General features: G+C 50.1%; 2 protein-coding genes across 3 annotated transcripts; both read right to left on the bottom strand.

Moving 5' to 3' along the window:
* Positions 1 to 2695: 2695 nt before the first annotated feature.
* YRDC (yrdC N6-threonylcarbamoyltransferase domain containing) lies at positions 2696 to 5659 on the bottom strand. 2 transcript variants are annotated; one of them, XM_064635050.1, is made up of 6 exons: positions 4987 to 5659; positions 4638 to 4833; positions 4349 to 4463; positions 3914 to 4033; positions 3595 to 3737; positions 2696 to 3373 (listed from the first exon to the last, which is right to left on the bottom strand). In XM_064635050.1, exons 1-6 carry the CDS (start codon positions 5642 to 5644, stop codon positions 3310 to 3312), a joined length of 1296 nt encoding a protein of 431 aa, XP_064491120.1. In that variant the 5' UTR covers positions 5645 to 5659; the 3' UTR covers positions 2696 to 3309. The 2 variants fall into 2 exon arrangements, with proteins under 2 accessions (XP_064491120.1, XP_064491121.1); XM_064635051.1 differs by lacking the exon at positions 2696 to 3373 and having other exon boundaries at positions 3635 to 3748.
* A 396-nt stretch (positions 5660 to 6055) lies between these two features.
* Positions 6056 to 22553, bottom strand: MTF1 (metal regulatory transcription factor 1). Its single transcript, XM_064635046.1, has 11 exons — positions 22448 to 22553; positions 21743 to 22207; positions 17479 to 17717; positions 16592 to 16723; positions 16008 to 16081; positions 15367 to 15500; positions 14740 to 14817; positions 13978 to 14080; positions 12884 to 13431; positions 12001 to 12067; positions 6056 to 11904 (listed from the first exon to the last, which is right to left on the bottom strand). The coding sequence occupies exons 2-11, from the start codon at positions 22154 to 22156 to the stop codon at positions 11510 to 11512; spliced, it is 2184 nt and encodes a 727-aa protein (XP_064491116.1). The 5' UTR covers positions 22157 to 22207; positions 22448 to 22553; the 3' UTR covers positions 6056 to 11509.
* Between the last annotated feature and the right edge of the window lie 86 nt (positions 22554 to 22639).

Genomic DNA, 22639 nt, shown 5'->3' with positions numbered 1-22639 from the left:
AAATCCCTCGACCTCCGGAGCTCTCCTCCCTGCATGCAGGGGCTGTTCCCAGCTCCAGCAGTGGTGACACCCCTCACACCCCTGTCCCACTGCCCAGAGTCCCCTCCCCAGGGACTCCCTGATGCCACCCCCAAGGTGCCAAGACCAGGGAGGGTAAACCTCAGCCTTTCTGAAAAAGGGAATAAACAGAGAAGACGTGGGTGTACACAGACCACATTGCCTTTAAATCCCTGAAATTTCCCGGTCCAAATAAATATTTTTTTAAGGAACTGGAAAATGGGAAAAAGATAAAGAGCAGCCAGGCAGAATTTCCTCCAGAAAAGGGAGCTGTAAGCAAATCTGACAAATGTGCCTGGGGTGACATGGGAGAGGGGATGCTGTCTGGGGAAGCAGACTCTCCAGATGGCCTCAAGGTCCCTTCTGTCTCTATCATCTACACTTCTACAGACTAATTCCTTAAATCAGCATCCTGTGGAAATTTGCCAGGCATTCTGCCAACTCTGGAGCTGGAAGAAGGGCTGGAGGACAGTGTAAGTGGGTATGCATGCGCAGCATGCAGAAGGAAACTGGGTTTTTGCAATAGGTTCCTATAATTTCCAGGGATAAACACAAAGGAGCATTTCCCAACAGCCTCCTTGTGTGACAGCAAAGCCCTGGTGGGGAGGTACAGCAGAGACAGAACCACCCCAGCCAAGAGCTGTCCGAGGATGTGCCTTCCTACGTGGTGTTTCACAGCCCTCTCCTGCCACAGATTCACTCCTGCAGCAAAACCAAGAACTGCAGCTCAGCATCCCACTCTGGGTACAGACCTGGCCCAGACAGACAAGATCATCTCTCCTGCTGTAACCACAGCGAGTGAAAACCCTCACTCTGAGCTCCCAGCATCTGGCAGGGCAGGCTGGGCTCCATCTGGAAGCATCTCCCCATGCAGTGGACAATCTCCTAGTCAAGGCACTACAAGAAAATAATTCAGGAGGAGATTAACATAAACATTGTTTGAAAGATTTAATCAGCTGCAAATTGCAATGTTGTGTTTCCAGCCTAATTAGCCCAAGTCTGGTTTTTGCTGTATTAGGAAGCAGGACGAGGGCAGTAGCAGTGGCATCACAGATCTCTGTTTGTGGTGATGGAGGAAAACCTGTCCCTGGCTGGGGCTCTTGGACTCCTCAGACAGCAGAATCCCCAAGGCTTCAACGGGGTTGGAAAGGGTCAGACACTGAGCAGCTTCACCTCTGGTACCAACCCTGGCCCAGGCACTGGCCTGGTGTTGTTTGAACCATCACTCCAAGAATTTGAACGGGCTCTGCTAATCAGGTTCTAGAGATGCATTTTTATCTGGACAGCAAGTGCTAATTAAAATGCAAGCCATGTATCTCCTGCTCTGAGTGCTCATGCCAATGTGATTTCCACAAGGGTAGCATACACAAGGGTCACCCTGGTCTGTGAACTTGTTTATGAAGGTGTTTATAGTTCCACCTTCCAGATCTCCAAAGCCACCTCCCCACTCCAGCAGAAGCTGTGCTGGATCCCCATGTCCCAGCAGGGCTGTATTTTCACCTGTGTCCCTGCAGACAGCTCGCTGTGTCCTAGTGACTCAGCACCACCATGTGCCCTGTGGCTCCTGGCACCACATCCTCACAGTCACTGGGTGTAGCAGCAGGGTCCCAGGCTGGGAAGTACCAAGAACACCCGAATACGCAACAAAGCCCAGGTTTTCTCCATGCTGGCACATTCCAGAGGTGCTGACATACCCTGACACTGACACACAAGCTGGTCACTTCAGCTGGTGCCAAGCACGTCACGCTGACAGCACAGCATCCTGCAGACAGCCAGAAGCCAGAGGAAAGAGGAAATTTATAGTGCCTGCAGTTCCTGCAAGGGAATGGGGGCACCAGCCCATTCACCCATGCCTGATGTGTAGCTCATCCTCGATGCTGGTGGCACAAATAAAGCTGTCACTTGCAGGGACACTGAACATGAGCAGCAGGGAATGAGCCGTGAGCACCAGCTGAGATGCTGACATGTTTGGCCAGTTTTCTGCCCACCAAGGCTGCTCACAAAGGTCACACCAAGTTGTGGCAGAGAGATGCTGCTTCAGGCACCCTGGAGCAGACCCCAGAGCCAGCCCCGTTCAGGCAAGGCTGCTCTGCCTCAGGGCTGTGCCTCATCTGGGGGACCATCACCCCCATCGTGCTGTCAACGCTGCAGGGACAGGCAGGCAGGGCAGAGGATCCTCTGCAGGCAAAAGGAAGTGACCCCTCTTATTCCCCTCAGACCCTACAGCCCACGGAATACCTGATTGGGAAAGGTAAGAGCAGAGATGCAGAGAAGTGGAAGCACCCAGAGACCCCTCAAGCACATGTTCTGCAGACAACAGCACCTCACCCAGCCTGGTGCTTCAGGGATTTTACAGCAGAAGCTCCAGACAGGGAATTAGTGTGAAAGATGACTTTGGGGTCAGCTCTGTGCGCAGTACATGTCCATCAGCAGCACCCGAGACAGCCACTCATGAACAACAATGACACAAAACCCCTCCATGGGCCTCAGACACTGGGAAAAACCATCCCAGATGGGCAGCACTGGGGACCCAGGTGGAGCCGTCCCATCCCAGTACAGGATCCCAGCTCCACACCCCACACTGCCTGCTCCTTGCTTCCCAATGACTTTTCAATGACTAATAAATACCAGCACGCACTTTCATCCATTCCCTGTTTACTTCAGCTTAGCACTGTTTCAGGGCAAACTCAAGAGAGGGAATTCCACATTTAAACAAAGGAAGATCATCATGCCAAGAGTTCATTTCATTCTCTGCATTAGGAAGAACAGGTTGTTCTGAGCAGCTCCAGGTTACCTGAATATTGTGAATTTTCAGAAGCACTGGAAGTATCATCTCAGTTGTAGCTTTTGATCACATTTAGAACAGAGAAAAGCAACCAGAGAACATCACAGCTGTAACACCCTGAAAGCTCCAAACCCCTCCATTCCACATTTGCTTTCCTTACAGTGCAGATGCAACAACTACAAACATGGAATGGCAATGGGAGGGGGGGCAGACAGGGCCTTCCCCACCCCATCAGTCCAACATTCCAATCATTGTATTCACAAGGCCTAATCGGGATAACAGAACAGACATTTGGGAATGGTACAGCAGCACAAAGAGCTCAAAAGGACTTTTTAATTTTTTTTTTTAAATCTTTTGTTTATTTACCTTGACATAACCCATCGACCTTATTAAACAAGGCCACAAACACCCACTTCTGAGTGCACAGGCACATGGTGCCCAGCTCCATCAGCTCCCAGTCCCAAGGGTTAGGAAGATTCCGGTACCAAGCCATACTTCTGCCTCAGGATTTCAACTGTGGGTGTCAGTGCACTGTGGGGAGAACCAGAACTGTCAAAACAAAAGGTCTGGAGGATGAAACTGCATTTCTGGGGAAGATCAGTGAGACACGGGACTGCACTTAGAATCAAACAGAACATGAACTGCAGAAACTACTAGAGTTTCTGCTGTGGGAAACAAAGTAAAGCATGACCCACCCTCACTCAAAAGCTTCATTTCATTTGAAGCACAGACAAAGGCCCAGCAGTGCTCACCAGCCAGGACGGATGATGGAGAACTTCCCTGACACAGATAAGTCAACCACAGTCGACCCCAAGCGACACTCTGAGCTCCAGATGTCTCCTATGGGGCCTCCATCGATGATCAAGGACAACTGAGGCCACAGGTCCTGGAATTCCTGCAAGAGAGCTGTGGGTAACAGTCCTGACAGTGCTTTGTGAGTATCATTTAAAAAAAAAAAAATAGCAACAGATCATCCCTTGGTTTATTGCTAAAGCTGAGTTCAACTGTGAGAGAGCCTGGGGCTCTGCCAAAGTGCCCCAGTGACGCCCCTGAGGGGCAGAGGAGCCTCACCGACACGGTCAGGGTGCTGCCCTGGGAGCTGATGTTGGCGCTTGTCAAAGCCAGTGGTCCCGAGCAGGCACGTGCCAGGTCCCTCATGAAGGAGTGGTCTGGAATACGAACACCAACCAGCTGCAGGGAAGGAGACAAGGGTTTTACACACAGAAACTGGTTTTAATTTCACACTGCCTAAAGCCCTCTTGGCTTAAAGCTGATGCTCTAGAGAATTGATACTTTTACACCTGCTGAACCAGCAATAGCACAAGACCTAAGTCAGGCCCTAACGCTGAGTTATGCCGTGTCTACATCAGTCCTGGGAAGTGGGACCAGCACAGGGGCCAGCTTTGGGGATGGGTAAGGACAAACAGAACAGCAGTACAAGCAGGTAGAACAAAACCAGCCCACTGCCCCCCAAGCCTTGAGATCCATCCTGTAGCCAAGACCTACTGATGTGAAAGGATTCAAGTCTTTATTCAGTTCTTCTGAACGCTGCAGGACCAGCGTCACCGGCCCTGGGAGCAGGTCCCGCAGCAGCTCGTCGGGCACGTTCACGTGGCAGTACCTGCAGGGCCAGAGGCAGCGGGGTCAGGGGCAGCTCCGGCACGGCCCTTCCCTCCCTTCCACGGCGCTCCGCGGGCAGAGGCGGCCGCTCCCCGCCGGGCTCTCGGGGCAGCGCTACCCTGCGGACGGGGCTCGGCACCGACCGGGGGCTGCGGACCCCGCGGGCCCCGCGCACCTGTAGAGCCGCTCCACGTCCCCGAGGCAGATGGCGAGCGGCTTCGCGCCGTTCCGCCCCTTCAGGCTGTAGATGCTGCGCACGGCGGCCGAGTCCTGGGCCAGGCAGGCCACGCCGTACACCGTGTCCGTGGGCACCGCCACCAGCCCGCCCGCCTGCAGCGCGCCGGCCGCGGCCGCCACCGCCTCCCTCCAGCCTGCGCGACACCGGGGGGTCAGCGGAGCGACCCGGCACCCTCCGCCACCGCGCGGGGCCTCCGCTCCCCCGGCCCGGCCCGGCCCAGCTCGGCCCGGCCTCCCCCGCTCCCCCCGCTCCCCGCCGCCTCCCTCGGCCGATTCCCCGCGCGCACCGTGCGGGTCGGGCCCGGCCGCGCCGCCGGGCGGCAGCGGCACCAGGCGAGCCCGGCCCAGCCCCGGCCCCGCCGCTCCCTCCGCCGCCCGCGCCAGAGCCCGCGCCGCCCGCGCCATGCGGGCACTTCCGAGCGCGGCGCCGGGAGACAACGCAAGAGCCGGGGCGGGGCGGGCCCGGCGCTCCCATGGCCACCGGCGGGCAGCGGGAGCCGCGCGCGGGCGGGGCGGAGGCGGCGGGAGAGCGGCGGGTGCGGAGGGGACCGGGGTGACGGGGGAGCGCCGGGGGGACCGGGGCAGAGCGGGGGCCGGGGTGCCGTGACCGCCGTCCCCCGCCGTGTTCCCCCGCAGGTTCCGGAGGAGCCGCGGAGGCTGCGGGAGCTGCTGGAGCTGCGGCAGCGGCAGCTGCGGTCCCGCATCGCCGCCTGCGAGGAGCTGACGGCGGCGATGACCGCGCTGCGGGCGGCGCTGGGCCCGGGCCCGGGGGCCGCAGGGCCCTGAAGAGCCCCGGGAGATCGAGGCCTCGCCGAGGGACCGAGGGCTCTGCTCGGCCTGGGGCTCCGGGAGTGCCCGGGCGGTGCCGGGGGAGCCCAGGGACTGGTAACGGCGGCACCGCCGCAGCCTTGGAGCTCGGTCGGTGTCGCTTTGCTGGTGCCTCATTAAATGTACGCTCTGAAATAAGGCGGGACGGGCCTGGTCTGTATGTGTGTGCCCGCGCTCGGGACCGGCCGGAGCCCAGCTCGAGGGGCTGCAGAGGCACAAACCCTGTGCTGGTCGGTGGCAGCTGTTCGGTCCCTGCCGACAGCGACGTCCTGGAGCCAGAGAAGCAGGACCTGAGGAGGAACCAGCTCCGGGGACCAGGCTGAAGGGTGGGGTGGGACCCAACTGCCACCCGCACCCCGGGGCACCGGAGAGGGGGAGGCTGGTGAAGGCCAGTGCTGGGAGAGGGAGGAGGCTGTAAAGGCAAATGCTGCCTTTTAGGGTTGGAATTCCACATCCCCCATGTCTTCCAAAGGGGGCAGGGCAGGATGCTCACACTCATCTCCCACAGAATACTCTCAGGAAAAACTATTATAACACAGTATTTAAATAAGCATTTAATTAGGATTCCATTAGTATTAATATTGCTTTCAATTCCAAAAAGGTTAATTTCCACTTCTTTGCAGATATTTCAAAGTACAATATTAACTTCATACAAAATGAGCAATTAAGCAAACACCATTATTTCACATTCTTCAAAAAATACAAATTCATATTTACTCTTTTTTGGGTTTTGGAGATGCTCTTCCTTTGGAAGTACTGTACCTGTAACTAACATCTTCACATTGCTCAATGTAAGCACGTTTGTTCCCATGTTTCAGAGTTAAATAAATTCCTTTATTACATTACACACATTCTTGAGAAACTGGGGTTTAGTTCAGCCACCTCCAAGGCCCCGGGGTGGAACCAGGCTGGGTTTTGCCAGCACTGGGTCAGGGGAGGCAGAACAAAGCAGGGTCAGCCTGAGCAGTGGGAGGACAAGAGTCACAAACCAGGAACACCAGCAACTGCAACTACAGCACTGCAAACACACCCTCAAGTCTGCTGAAAAAAGTTATGTGAAAAAAAAAATCTCAAAATTTTCAGAAAAAGTAGAAACTGCATTTATTTGAGAAAGTGTACACTGCATAATGAACCAAATTTTGGCCAGCTTGCACACCACCACAGCACAGGGTGGGGTTTTCAACTAGTTCCAAGAACACACACACTCAGACTATGTACACTACTACATAAATATCCAGTTTAATTTGCATTTCTCAGTGCAGACACAGAATCCAACTTCTAGAACATGTGATAGAACCCAAGACAAGACACAAAAAAGTTAAAAGTTCAGCCCTGTCCATGAGTATCGACTACAGATAACATTTATAAAAACTTGACATTGCTTCCAAAATATGTTACGGAAAAAGTAGTGTACAATTAAAAACTCTGCAGTCAGAAATTTATAGGGTTTATTAAAGACATGCTCTTCTTCTTTGTCTTACAGTCCAAACTGACTCCAGCAGTTCTGCCCAGCTAGCTCAGATCACTCATGCCAAGAAGTTTTCACCCACAGATCTCAAATCATTTCACAGAGACAACTCCCCTGTCCTCATTTCACAGGCAGGTTCCGTGCCTTGCCCGGTGTCTCCCGGCCAGAAGCAGAGGCGAGAATGCGACACCAGGTCCCGTCTGCTCTGCCCCACTGCCCTGGCTGCCTCAACTCAGGAACCAAGCCAGGGACAGCTGCTCATCCCCAATCACCTGAGGACAACCACCCTCAGCTCAGCCTCCCCCACGCTCCACACGGACGGGCTGGTCGCTGGCTCTGGCTCCCAGCCCGGGCTATCCTGGAGCAGGAGTGCTGTGAACAGCTCACAGCACTGCTGCAGGTCAAGGACAATGTTGTGGATGGCTGTGGCCATGCCACCCCCAGCAATAAGGCAGTAACAGGACATCAGAAACCATCTTGAAGACAAATTTCAAAGGTGCAACATGCCTGTTTGAGAGCAGCTTGTCACTTGTGTTCCCACGTGGGTGGCAAACCGAGGACAGGGGAGGAAGGACACACAGTGAGGGACACAGTGTGTCCAACAGGAGTGACAAGCAGCCCCCAGAAAGCGTGAGAGAAAAGGCTGATGAAGCACAGTGCTCTCAGTGGGGTATTTGCATAGATTGGACGTTTACTAACGATGCATAATTTGTCTGGAGCATGGGGGAAGGGCAGCACGGCACCAACCACACCTGTTCTGTCAGACAGACACACACGGACCACATGGGACAAGAATCTTTAGCTACAGGTATTGCACCAAGTTAAGTGCTCATCTTTGCACACCCCTGTTAACTTTTACTCAGAGCAAAAAATAAACTTTGTGAAAGTATATACAAAAGAAATTGCAGCAATTGGGTTAAAGATAAAATAACCTAAAGTGCATTTTAGATACCAGTATGAGGTTCTGCGAACTAGTCTTCCTGGGCACACTCAGCCTTACACAAGTGCCCAACTCGTACTTTGTTCAATGTAATTCAGTACCAGCATTCAATCAGTGCTGATTTTCCATCTCTCCACCACCTACAAGCATGAAAAGCAGCTTCTCCAGCTTTCAGATGCACACCAAGTCTGCTCACCCAAGTTCCTGCTTGGCTATCAGAGCTACCAACGCTGGTAACTTGACCCCCTCTACATGTTTAAGCTTCTGCACCCACCTAGAAATTGTGTGTGACCAAGTAAATCCCCACTAGCACAAACCAGCAAAAACCTTTAACACAGGTGACCCAGAGCAGTGCAGTTTTGCTCTCTGACTGACAGTTGAAGGGGTTCATGCAGATTTTGCAGAGGGCACGCTGTTCCGGGAGGCTCTGGCTTATTAATGAGACATGCCCCTTTCTTGGAATCCAACATCTCACCAAATCTGCAAGGGCAGAAACTTTCCCCTTTATTAACCATGTTATTGTGAATATGCTACATGCTGGGGCAGAAAGGGGAAGACATGAAATTTTCTGGCCTTGTGGAATCTCAGGGCTTTGCTGCAGCTGCCCTTGGATCTCCTCCCATCCCAGCACAACACCAACGCCCCGGAGCATAACGTCTGATCACACAGCACTGGGGATAATGCAAATGTGAAAACATCTCAGACACACACCACACCAACACTCTGGAAAGCAGACCAATGAGAAACAACAAAAGCACACACCTGTACAACACAGCTGGGTGGGTGCACAACCCGTGCACTCACAGAATCGCACGCTCCTGCCTCAGTACAATCTCTAACCAGTTCCACCTGAATTACAGCCTGCCTGGTGCACCTAAAAGAGGGCAGTGGCAAACCCAATGCACCAAAGAGTCAGCAGGACACAGTGCTTTTCCTGGAACATACCAAAAGAAAACAGTAGCTGTGAAGACAAACAGCAGACACTGACCCCAGAAACTGCTGCCCATCTCTGCAGCTCCACATGGAGTTTCCCAGTTCAGAGACTTTGGTAGTTTCTTCTACTCATTTCTGTCACAAAAGAGTTCCTGAAGATGCTCTCTGGTCCAACCAAGAGTGTTTTAGTGGACTAAGTCACAAGTAGCAAAAGTAAAAACGCCACCCTGAAGGCTGCAAAGGCTCAGAAGAGGTTGCTAAATCCGCCAGCTGTCACAGTGCAGGCCACATCTGGGACACTTGTCCCCATCAGAGAAAACCCCACAACTCCAGGGGAATCTCCACACTCCCGCATCAGCAGTCTCCCACAGGCACACTCATCCCATACCCACTCATCTTCGAACACCACTGCTGCACTATGCCAAAGGAGAGGCATGAGGCCACAGTGAGGGGCACCAGGACCCCTACACAGCTTCAGGCGCTCCTCACCCCCCTTCCAAGTGGAGCTCTGTGCACGAGAGCTGGCAGGAGACTCATCCCTGCGAGGAAAGTCCCAGCCATGCAGGCTTGGGACTGTTTTTTTTTTGTGTTCAAAGCAGTTCTTGGTACCTGCAACCCAACTGCAGCACAAAACGAAGGAGAAAAGCAAAGGGGCCTATGCCTTGCTGCCCTCCAGAGATTGCCATTACAGGAACAAAACACAAAATGCTTTGTTAACCTGTGTTTCATGGATAAAACCCTTGTTGCTGCAGGACCCAGAGTGAGAGCCCTGCAGAGCACTGCCACACCTCCAGAGGAAACACCACCAGTGCATCTGGTGCCCCCGAGTTTGTCCCTGCGATTGCCAGCACCGAGCTCTGCCCTAGCACAGCCACACGAAGCACTCCTGGCACAGCTGCTCACCCTCACAGGACGTGGCTTTACCCCTCTGCACTGGACTGGAAGCAAGTTGTCCAAGAGGGGAAAGTTCCCTTCAGCCCCTTTCCACCCATGCTGGGGCAGCACATTCCCAAGGGATGTGCTGAAGCCACTGTCCCACCTCAGCGGTGACAGTGCTGTCCTCAGGCTACACAGAGGAGTTAAACACCTGCTGATCACCCAGCAGCACTCACAGGGTTCTCCCACACAGGCACAGAGAGCAGCTCTGATCAAACACAAAGAGTGAAACATCTCTATCCACTACAGTTTGCATTCCTAAGTTGAGTGCAGGGACACTCCCCACTAATTGGCTTACAGTCATTATCTTTGTATCTCACTAACAACAACACTGTAAACTGAATAAAACCTATTTAATATTCTTTCCTTTAACACAAGAAGACTGACAGCCAAAGCCAGAAAGATGGATGAAACACTATAAAATTACATCTTTTAAAATAATGCAGCATAAATAAACCATTTAGAATGAGACTGCATTTATTGCAACATTACAGGCTTTTTGGTGGAAGGGGGGGTTTGGATTTGATTTACCCTGAGTAGGTTAGAATATAGACTCTCAGTTTGATATGAAAAACTACTCTGTTGTGTAACATCTTTTAGTCAAGAAATAGCCCCGTTGCAGAAAAAGCTGGCATTGCAGTAGGCTGGAGACAGAGTCAGGCAGAAATTATATAGCTCACCAGAAAAAAAGGAAGCATTTATGGACAGCTGGAGGACAGACTCACTGAATTAAAAACTAATTTATGTTGAATCTTTCTGAAAATTTTCCTAGAGTTGTTCTTCACAAAATATGAGAGTAACCAGCAAAGGCACCGTGCTTCTGATTCAACAGTCCTGGGGTTGGGATGATGACTTGTTGCTGAACAGAGCCAAAGAAATCAAAAGAGCAGCAGGCACCAACCTGACCACACCTGGGACTCACTGCACCCTTCGAAGACAGGCACAGGAAACAGACTCTGGAGCTGAGGCAGCAGCAGCTCTGACTGCACTGCCGTGTGTGACACGGTGTCTGAACACACTGGAGTCCTAATGGATTAAATGAACAGATCTAACAGGGGAACAAGGTACTTGTGCCCTGCCAAAATAAACTCCCCTGAAGTTCCTGCAGGCTTTAGTAACAGCATTAGTACAGCAAACCCAGGCACCAGCTCCCCATCAGGGATGTGACAATTGCATTCCAATCACATTGCAGATAAATCCTCTCCCACAGCAATGCCATTTCCTCCCCCAGCAGTCTCCTTTCCTGGGCTCCCCTTTAGTGCATGGTTAGTATAGACATCAGAGACAGGAGAAAATTATAGACCCAAGAGGTTGTAACAAAGACCCACTTGCTGCCAGTACCTTAATCCCAAACATAAGTGATGTGCAATTGGAGACAAACTAACCCCCCTTTTCCTTTTTAAAATGTTTTTGCACACGAGTAATCTTCTGTGTTCACATATGACAAGCAAAAGTGACAGACAGTGCAGCCAAAATAGTTCATATATAACTTAGATTTTTCTTTCTTTTTCTTTTTTTTTACCTTTTTTTTCTTAGATAGAATCTCGAAGGTGGATGTACCTGGGATGTGACTAAGATGCCACCTGTGAAGCAGAAATAAGCCACAAAACTTCCAGCGAGGAAGGAATAAGAATCAATCCTTCAGTTTCTGCTTCTAAGGAGAAGGGTTTTATCCTCCAGGTGCAAAGGAAAATCTGGAACATCTTCACTTAGAGAAGCTGCTATTCAAACCAATTTCTTCCTCACCCTGTAGTAGTGCTTCAATTGGAATTATATTAGATGGGGTTTCAGGGCTTTGGAGGGACAGGAAGTCCGATACATCCATGGCACTTAATGTTTCAGTCTGGGAGTCTGAAGGGTTAACTATCTGACTGCTCTGCCCACAGGAAGGAGGAGCGGAGGAGGAAGGAAAGGTCTGAGGCTGCAGCTGGGGTGCTGGCTGCTCCAAAGCTTTTGAATCAGGTGAGGAACATTCCTTCTTAACAGTGGCAGTGGCTTTGTCCTTGGCAGAGTCTCGGCAGGCACACTGGCACTGGCAGGCCTCCTCCTGCTTTATAATAATGACAGGAACGCTGAGACCAATCTGCTGAACAGGGTTTCCTGAACGTGAAACAAAGACAAAACACAATGGAACTACAGACTTTCACAGCAGGGAGACAAAGCAGCTTTGTTAAATTACCTCAGTGTCATGCTTACCTGTGTTGCCAGCTACTGGTAATGCAGTGGTAAAAAACACCTTTTCTACTACTTTTGGAACTTGTGGCTTTAAGGGAAAAAAAAGAAAAACAAGAAAAATCTGTGAATCGACTCCAATCAAATTTCTATTGATCAAATTCTAAACAGCTATACACATATTCCAAAGAGAACACACAGGAGAACTGGACTAGGTTCTGGCTATCCCAAAGTACTGTTTCAGTGATCCTAAAGCTGGGGAGTAACATCCCCTGTGCTATGTGCTTGCTAACGCAGCTTGTGAGTTTTGACAACTGACTGACTGAATTCTTAAACGCTGCTGTACTTGCAGCCACTTGAGTCCACCTGCACCTGAGAGCCTGAAGTGACACCAGTATTGTCAAAGACAAAACCCTTGAAGTCTCAGCTATCCAGAGTGACTGGAGAACCAGAAACATTCTCTTTTCAAAAAAAATATTTCATTATCTTTATCAGGGTAAATTAGGCAAAGACAGAGATTACAAAATGCCTAAAGACAACCTTTACAGTCTTTTGCGTTTTTATGTGTCAAAAGTAACTGATTAAGTCTCCCATACATCCTCAGGTTGGGTGTTGCCCTGTCCTGGATAAACCAAGCTGATACCTGCAAGCAGAAGCCCAATACTGGGGGAAAGAAACAAGAAAGATTTTTCTGCACCCTGGGTTTCTCTGTGCTCTATTTGTTTCTCTGTCTGTTCCAGGGGCTGCACTGGTGACATGTTTCTACACGTTAACATGACAAGCATTATACAACACTGCATCCTGGGGTTTATCTTAGAGTTACAGGTTTGACCTCCTCCCTTTTCAAAAGCAAGGGCTCTAGGAGGGATGGTTCCAGCTGTTCCAAAGCTGTGCTGGATGTACTGACCATTTGTTCTTGGCTTTGTGGGGAACCAGTGGCACCGTTCAGGATCCATTGTAAGTTCTGCTCTCCCATGACAATGCTAGACTGCAGAATGGCGGTGCTCGGAGAAGGAGTAATGGTGATAGTGGGGTTACTGGTCAGAACGGGGTTGGCACCCACAGGCACAGTCTGAACCACAGCTGGCAGGGGCTCAGCACTCGGGGCTGTCGGGGCAGGAGCCCCAGCAACCACTGACAGTCCCTGTACGATGGGCTGCGGCGGCTGGGTGTGCTGCAGGAAGTCTTGGTGACTGGCTGCAAACTGTGTGCTGTGAGGAACAGGCACTTCTGGGGACTGTAAAACAGTTGCAGGATTCCCAAATGCAGGCTGTGAGCTGGGTGCTATGGAGGAGGGAGCAGCAGGCGCTGCTGAGGCTTGCAGTGCTGAGTGCGCGGGCTCGGAGAGGCCGAGCTGCAGGACCAGGGGGAGGGACAACGACGCCGCGTCTCCTGCCGGGGGCGGGACCGCAGCAACCGAGTCCGTGTCGCCGTTAAACCCTTCAATCAAGGCAGCTGCCAGGAAAGAAAGAGGAAAAATACAAATACATCAGTTCTCATAAGGTCTGAATAAACAGCTTTTTCAATGAACTTATCAGCTAATTGATGGATTTTTGCCAAATAATGCATTACCATGTTCCCATCTTCAGACTACTGCTCAAAAGCAACCCTAGACAGTGAAAGTTGTCAGTATGTGTCAGTTCAAGTGGTACCAGTGAGCCCTACACACGGCCTGACAGCCTCATCAGCTCTCTCTGAGAAGCTTTGTATCAGCCTGGTTGTGAAGCCACGTCAAGAGAGAACCTTGAAAACAGGCTGGTGTGGCAGTTTGAGAGCTCCAATGCCAGCACTGCAGGACATGGTGGTCACCTCCCCTGTCACTGAGTGCCACGTAGTCTGTGCACACTGTGCACCCAACACTAACAAATTTCAATACTGAAGTTAAAGTTCTTTTTGCTTCTTAGAGTTACACTAAGCTTCAGTCTGAAATGCTGAATTCAGTACATGCACGCAGAGCTGTCAAAAATTTTTCTCTTACAGCAGTACAGATACAACTGGTACCTGTCTGCTGAGAGTCATCCTGATTTGCAGTGTGGTCTGGGCTCTGAAACATAGACTCAAAGATGCTTGCTGGTGAGATTGTGCTGAGGTCCTGTCCATGTGTCTGCCAAATAGAACACAAAAGAGGAAGACATCAGACCATGTTATATCTCAGGCCTCCCATAAACTCTGCAAAAACTCCAGTCAAGCAGTGTGTACATGTCAGAAACACTTCTCCAATGAACCAGCCACCTTCAGGTAAGGCAACATATTTTACTTACCTGCTGTAAAACGACATCTAGTTTTTATTACCCATAATCAAATTTACCAACCTAATGAATAAATCTTTACAAAAATAAATTAACCCCTTCAAAAGTAAAATATATTCCTCTGCATCCACACTTAGTTTAACCCTTATTTCTTGTAGTACTCGGTCAAAAACAGACATTAATTTGTTCTTGGCTGCTTGCAGAACCTTTTCTGGAGCAGGAAAAGAGTAGCTCAACTTAGATTGCATCCTGGACTATGCAGTTCTAGTCACCCACACTGCTCAAGGAACAGTACATATACAAGAGCTGCACCCCGCTCCCACAAAATGACGGGCATTTAATTTTCCCCTATGTAAAACTTAAGCCCAGTGAACAGTTATCAAGAAGCAAGAGCATTATTATGGTAAAGTCAGATGCAGAGCCTTCAACAACAGGTTGAACTAAGCACTGCACATTCTGGAGGAAAAAAGCAAAACTCAAATGAGGATGAGGCAACTCCAGGACAGTAACTCACTGGATTAGAGTTCTCCCGCAATTCTGAATCTGTTGATATGAGGCTTAAATCACTCAGACAAAGTGAGTGGCTTGTATCCTGTGAAAGAGAAAAAAAACAATTTGAATTACATATTAAAAGAATAATGTCAGAAACATTTTAAATTACTTCTTAGAGTCTATACAACTCTGCCTACATAGAATTTTTTTACCTATATGGGAAACCAGGACTCAGTTCTAAAACCAAAGGAGCAAGATTTCCAAACAAAGGATATTTAGTAGCTCTCAAGAATTCTTAAAATCTCTGTCACATTACTTCAAAAAAGTCATATAACCTAGAATTTTAAATTAACACAGGAACTAATCAGCCTATAGAAAATAAAAAAATTAACCTTCACAGTTAGTATCTGTTCTGCTTCACACGCTTATCCCACAGTACTGATTCCAACCAAAGCACAAGGAGAGCAGGCTGATGGATACAGCTGCCCACGGGCACACATGGCAAAGTGAGTACTTACAATTCCCTTTGAAAACCCCAGTCTTAAATGTTATAACTTTGGAACAAGCTGCAGATCAAATGATGTCTTCCCCAAGATACGGTTTATATCTACCTAACTTTTGAAAAGCACTAGGCAGAAGTGCTACTGACCTCAGACACGTTGTTATTGGGAAGTGCATTATAGGTATGTCCCTTCTCATGACCTTTCATGTGACTCTTGAGACTGTACTGGGTACTGAAAGTCTTCTCACAACCATTGCTGGGACAGAAGAAGGGTTTCTCCCCTACAGGCAGCACAAAAAACATGTAACAGACTTACAGACATCCTATCAGACACACATTTTTATAGCACCCAGGAGAGCAATCATATTTCACACAAACATGATGTTTAATGCACCTTCACGCATTCAGCATTTCTGGAGGTGAAGGCTTCCATTTCACCATGAGAACTGACACACAACACAACGTTTGTTATGCATCATTACTGACACACCTTCATTAAACACAAGACCTGCCAAGCATAAATATAACTGCATAAACTGAATATTTGGATTGGCCTGACGCAGGTGCAGGAGTTTGCACTTGGCCTTCTTAAACTCGTGAGGTTCACGTGGGCACACTCCTCCAGCCTGCAAAGGTCCCCCTGGATGCCATCCCCTCCCCTATCCATGTCACCCGAGTCACTCACTTGGTGTCATCCCCATATTATATGTAACTACAAATTCATATTAGTGTTAGTATAAACTGAATGAGCTCAATTAAAGAAAATAAATAAAACCCTTAGGACTTACCAGTATGTGTCCTAACATGTGTTTTGAGGTGGTGGCTTGCAGCAAAAGCCTTCCCACAGCCATCATGCTCACACCTGAATGAGGCATCACAGGAGAGTCAGCATCAGCCTGCTTTGATGCATTAGCTACAACCTTAGATCATGTTTTGCATAGTCCCAGGACTCTGAAAAGCAGGCCCAAAGCTAAGTTGTGTTAGCAACCAAGTACCTCCCAGCAGCTGCTGTGCATGCCACACAGACCGGAGCAGGGTTCTGAGCAGGACTTTAAAATCCAAGTATGAAGTCAGCATTTAGGAGGCCTCCTCACGGTATACACACACATTGCATCACAGCAGAGAGCAGCAATGTGTTGCAAAAGATGCTCATTGTGGCACACAATATTTTACATTTAAAAAAATACCTTGACTATTCTCATCTTTTAGGACAGTCTCTGCATCCACAGGCAGTTGTGGGAGCTCAAGAACAAACATGCTCCAGTGCCAGCCAGCCACCCTCACTCATGTCTCATGAGAACCCCTTTCCATTCAGAGCAGTAACAGCTGCCTTTTGGCCCAAAGAAGCCAGAATTGCTACCCAGCAACTCACCGAAATGGCTTTTCTCCTGTGTGTGTTCGAATGTGCTTCCTCAGGTCACTGTGCGTTGTGAAGTATTTGCTGCAGCCTTCTGATTCACAGTTAAATGTTTTCCCTGTGTGAAGCCTTTGATGTGCTTTCAACCTAAAAAACATACCAAAAAAATCCCTCTTAGGACTGCTAGGATGAGACAGCCCTGGCCTGAGGCAAGCAAGCCATTCCTTCAAATGTACAGGACAGGATCAAAGGCTTAACATATCCTGAGCAGAAGGTAACAAGCTCATGAAAGTGACTGCTATCAGTTCCAAAGTCCTCCAGCAAGTCTGAGAATCCCTTGTGTTCATGCACCATCCTCAGTGCTATTGGAATATAAAGAAGCTAAGCATGCCACCACAGTTCTGCCATCCTACTCTTGGGACAACATTGCCATATTTGAAGCGTTTATATTCATACCTGTACCTGGAAGAAGCAAAACAATTGTATTTAGACACAAACACAAAGTAGATGCAACTTGCGGAACAGCAACAGTCACACCTACGAGAGAACTCACCAGAGCCTTCCCACCATACCGTGTGTTGAACACCCTCTCACCTGCACCATGTTGAACACCCCTCCTCTGTACAGTGTTGAACACCCTCTCACCTGCACCATGTTGAACACCCCTCCTCTGTACAGTGTTGAACACCCTCTCACCTGCACCATGTTGAACACCCCTCCTCTGTACAGTGTTGAACACCCTCTCACCTGCACCATGTTGAACACCCCTCCTCTGTACAGTGTTGAACACCCTCTCACCTGCACCATGTTGAACACCCCCTCCTCTGTACAGTGTTGAACACCCTCTCACCTGTGCCACGTTGAACACCCTCTCCTCTGTACAGTGTTGAACCCCCTCTCACCTGTACAGTGTGTTGAACGCCTTCTCACAGCCCTGCACGTCACACTCGAATGGCTTCTCCTTGGTGTGCACTCGAACGTGGATCTTGAGGCTGTAGGAGGTGAGGAAGGCCTTGCCACAGCCCTCCTGGTTGCACACGAAGGTGTACTCCCCGCGGTGGGTTTTCTGGTGCGTGCGCAGGTTGCCGGCGGTGCTGTAGGTGCGGGGACAGCCCTCGAAGGTGCACTGGTAGCGCTTCACCTGAGGACAAAACGCTGCATTGCTTAATAATTTTTAATCATTTCTCGAACCCAGACAGGGTAGAACTGCAGTCAGACATCAAAGACAACGCACCAGATTTTGACCCCAAAGCCCAGGAAAAAAATTTATTGCTGTTTAATTCCCAGATAACAACGTTTCTGCTGCACTCTGTGAGGAAGGAGTGGCACACAGGAAAGCAGCTGGCCCTGCAGAACAGGAATCTAACAGAAGGGGAAAAAGGAAAAACAGAATTCAAAAGGTTTCTAGCTCAAAATCTGATAAAATAGTTGGAAAGGACATTCAGGGGCTATCAAACCTGCCCACTACCCCCTGTAGCCCCTGCAATTTCACTCAGGTGTTCTTAGCAGAGCTACTTATTTGTGGAGAATGGAGACAAGGGAAAATGCACTGTCACAACCCTCAAAACCACTGCCTTGTGTGCTGGATTCCCATCAGCACCTTGAATGAGAAACACAGTTTTCACCATCTCTCATGGTCTAACCACCAGTCCATTTATTACTTCAATTTATTCCAAAACCAGACCTCATTGAGTTATGCTCTTCCTTTCTGTGGTCACTGAAAGAGTGAGTGCCTGAAGTGTACCAGATCAAACCAGGTGCTTTTCACCCAAAGACTGGTGTCATAGATTTCCCAGCCAGCCATCGAGATTCCCAGGACAGATTTGGTACCTCTCCCCCTTCTGCAACAGGCACAAGGGACCATGTAGAAGCTTCCAGCGTGCAAGTGGTAACACCTAATGAAAGTTCATCCTCTCTTGTGAAGCAGAAGGAATATGTCACCTGATCTGCCTGAATAAATTTATCCTCACCATTGACTATCAGACCAATTTGACTGTTGCAATTCAGAAACCTCAACATCTAAAAGTGATTGAGGAGCCCAAGAAAGGACTTAGCAAGTCGCACTAGGCATAATTTGGGTTCTAGACAACTCTCCAAAGATAAAGAGGAATAGTTTCCCAGTTATTTCCGAGTGGTTTTGTAGGGGACAAAACTGCTAGCAGGACCCCTTTAAGAAAACTCTATAAAAGCTGAGCAATCTTTCATGTACCTCAATCTGTGGTCTCTTGTTGCTCCTACAACAGGCTGGTATCCACCTTAACCTTCCCTCAATAAAACCTTCATATTTGGAGAATGTTAAAGCAGGTGGGACATACAAAGGACCATTACACAAGGCACAGAAATACTGTAATGTGCTGTGTTTGGCTGGGGTGGAGTTAATTTTCTTCATAGTATGGGGCATGTTCTGGATTTGTGCTGAACACAGGGCTGATAACACAGAGATGGATTTTTTTTTTTAGTGCTTCTCATTCTGCCCTGCCAGCAAGGGGCTAGGGGTGCACAGGGAGTGAGGAGGGGACACAGCCGGGACAGCTGACCCCAACTGTTCCAGGAATATCCCAGACCACGTGATGTCATGCTCAGTACATGGAGCTGGGGAAGGAGAGGGAAGGAGGGACATTTTGTGCTCCTGAGTCTCCGTTAGGCATGCCAGAGCCTGCTGTCCTGGGCATGGCTGAGCTCCTGCCTGCCAGGGGAAGTGGGGAATTTATCCCTTTGCGTTTTTATCTGGTCACTCAGCACCTTTAGATGCACCAGAGAAGGAAACAACAATTTCATTGTAAAGCAACTGGCCCTTAATTTATAGTTTAAATCAGAAAGAAGTTACCCATAAATGCCCAAGCACTACAGCACAGTTACAAGACAATTAGGAAGTTTGGCTTTGCTGAGTCAGCCACAACACAGGAGCCCAGACCAGTAACACGACAAGGTCAGAAAGCACGTGGTACTGGATGAGGAGGGGTACATTATCCTCCCCAGGGATCACCAGATCCAGTACAATTTCTGTATCAGTACTGATGGAAATGTTCCCTGTTAAAACTTTAAGGCAGCTGGAAATTAACACTTTACAGGACATCGTCCACAGTACTTGCCATGGTACAAAAGGGATCTGACAAAGGCAGGAACTGAAAATCAAGAGAGAGGTCTGTTAAGCTTCCTAGGTGTTTACAGTTAGGTCTAGAAGGAAATGAGGAATATTAGTTACAGATTAAGGGTTTGGTTCCCAGCTGTCAATGCCCATATGTACAGGAAGACAGTTTCATGGCCTGAACTCTGACAAAGGCCTTGCAGTGCTCCACCTCCTCAAGGGCCAAACCTTCATTTCACAACCCCCCCCCCCGAGCACACCACAGGCAGCAGCAACAGCACCACCACATTCTGAGCAAAACAAACCTTTCTGTGAAGCACGTGAAGCATTTAATTCTCTTCTCACAGTAGCACATCAAATAAGCACTTATTATACATCCAAAATCATCAGAGACTGGTTTGAAAGCCTTGCAGGTGCAGCAGCAAGAGCTCCAGGCTGTCTCAGCACCCAGGCACAACAGCAAACAAACAAGGCAGCACAGGCCAAGCCCCGGACAGCAAGACAGGGACCAGGTGCTTCAAGGCCAAAGGCTGCAGCTTTTGGCCAGGGACAGTGAGCTGCTGCCTCTGCCAGGGGCACAGGGGACGCTGAAGAGCCATAATCCAGCATTTACCTCAGAAACAGGAACTTGTGCAATACCCAAAAGTACTAGGGGAACCTGACACCCTTGACCAAAGTCTACATTAACTGCTTAGTTTGCCTTTAACTCCTCCCGAGCTTACAACATTCCCCCTAAATGGCTGATTTTTCTGTGTCGTCATTGAAAAAGAGTTAATGAATTTGACATACAAAACTGTAATCACATCTGTTCTTAGCAACAGAATTACAGTGAGAGATGTACAATAAAACAAAAAGAAGTCAATTTAATTGCACATGCAGCCATTGACCCTGTTTAGCTGCCACCCCCCCTGCTCTGGGTTCCACAGAGAGGAGAGAAAGTACCGACATGACAGACAGAGAAAGTGAAACACTTGAGCAGCTGCAGCAGCTGCTGACATGGATAACTGACAAAAGGAGACTCAAATGGGCTTGCTGAACATGCCTCAGTCCACAAGTTCCCCAGCTGCAGAGCTGACCCTGGCCAGCCCCATTTCCTCACCACAGTAATGGTGGCTCCAGGCTGATGGGAATCACTCAGTGGGCACAGCCAGGGCTCAGTGGGCACAGCCAGGGCTCAGTGGGCACAGCCAGGGCTCAGTGGGCACAGCCAGGGCTCAGTGGGCACAGCCAGGGCTCGGTGCTGCAGCTCTCTCACTCTCAGTGTTGGTTACACAATGCTGCTATCACTGACAGTGGCACAAATATTTGGACACATCGGCCCTTGCCTAACTCAGAAGGGCCAAAAAAGGAGCACAAAGCTGTCCCTATGCTGGTGTCACAGTCAACTTTGCTATGCAAGAACCCCAGGAGAAGCCCTCACCACTGTGTGTGCAGGGAAAATTCATCAGAAAAACAGAATTAAGAGTAAACTCCATTTTAACTGTGTAAGCTGACCCGAACTTTCAAAATACAACAGATGGCAGCTTAAAGCTTCCCTTATTCTTCTCTCTGTTTCCCAGTGAGTGACAAAACTACAAGCAATTTAAAGTTTGGCATATCAAGTTTGGTACTCCAGCTCCCACCAATGGCCTGGTCCTTAACTGTGACCTGGATGTGCTTCTCTGGAGAACGTGGCCAACCCCAGAGTAACAGAGCTCAGAGTATTTCAGTTACCTCTGAACCCACAAAACAATGACCCAACCAGAAGATCACTAAAATCACACCACTGACTTGTGTCAGTGCCACACCCTCCTGCCATCCAGTGTCACACGGTGGTGCCTCCTGGCAGGTTCCCAGGTGGAGTCAGAGGGAAAACGGACAGTCTTGGCAGCTCTGCTGGGACACGGTTCTGCCCAGCACATAGAGCAGATTCAGTGGAGGGCAATTCACTCCACTACACAAAAACCTTGGAGAACAAGCAGAACTCTGCCTGTCCCCAGGCAAACAGCTCTGGAAAAACACCTTTTCAAACCCTTTAGGTCACCAGGTGAAAACCACTGACAAGAAGCACAAATCCCAGACCACACTTCGCTACTCACTTCCTTGAGCTTGGTTTCTGGGCATTCAGATTGCAGAGTGAGGGTTGCTCCTTCGATGTTCCTGGGCATGGGAGTTGACCCAGGATTTATTGTTAGATGAATCTGATCTGGAGAAATAATGTGTTGCACATAACCCTGGGACATTCCTTCATGATCTGCTATTAAGTGAAATCCTTCTTCGTGACCCTCTGGTAAAAAAGGCAAGTGATCACCACACTGTCCTTCATCCTCCTCCTCCTCCAGCACGCTGTGGTCCTGCTCGATGAGCACAGTTGTCCTGTCATAGACCGTCCCGGAGGAGGAGGACACCAGCCCGTTTTTGTCAGCAAACCTCATCATATTGTCATCCTGGGCCAGGTCGTCCTCCTCCACCTCATAGTAGATGACGTTGCCCTCGGGGCTGTTCTCGCCCATGGCTCCGCGCCTCTCTCCGCGCTACCGGGAGCTCCGGCCACAACGGCTCATCTGCAACGCAAGGACGGGCGGGGGGTCAGGCGGCTCCGCCAGCGAGGGCCCGGCTCCGCTCGCGGGCGCAGCCCCGGGGCGGGCAGTGGCGGCGGGGCCGGGTCGGCCTGAGCGCCGCGGGCCCGCCCCAAGCGCGGCGCTGCCCCCGCCAGGCCCGGCCGCGCGCAGAGCCGCTCCCGTGCCCCGCCCGGGCCCCTGCGCCCCGGTCGATTCGGTTCCCCTCGGTTCCCCCCCGCTCACCGGGCGCCGGCGGCCGCTCCCTCCCCGCCCCAGCGGCACCATGATCGCGCCGCTCACTTCCGCTTCCGGCCGCGCGCCGCCCACCGGGAGCGCCGCGCCCGCCGCAGGGGCTCATGGGAAGGTGGCGGGCTCGGCGCGGCGCCACCTGGGAGCGGGACGCGAGTCACGGCCCACAACGCGAAACGGCTCCAG

The sequence above is a fragment of the Pseudopipra pipra genome, chromosome 24 (genome assembly GCF_036250125.1).
Source record: "Pseudopipra pipra isolate bDixPip1 chromosome 24, bDixPip1.hap1, whole genome shotgun sequence".
Lineage (NCBI taxonomy): Eukaryota > Metazoa > Chordata > Aves > Passeriformes > Pipridae > Pseudopipra > Pseudopipra pipra.
The sequence above is the reverse complement of the archived record's forward strand: the minus strand, read 5'-3'. Positions and strand labels throughout refer to the sequence as shown.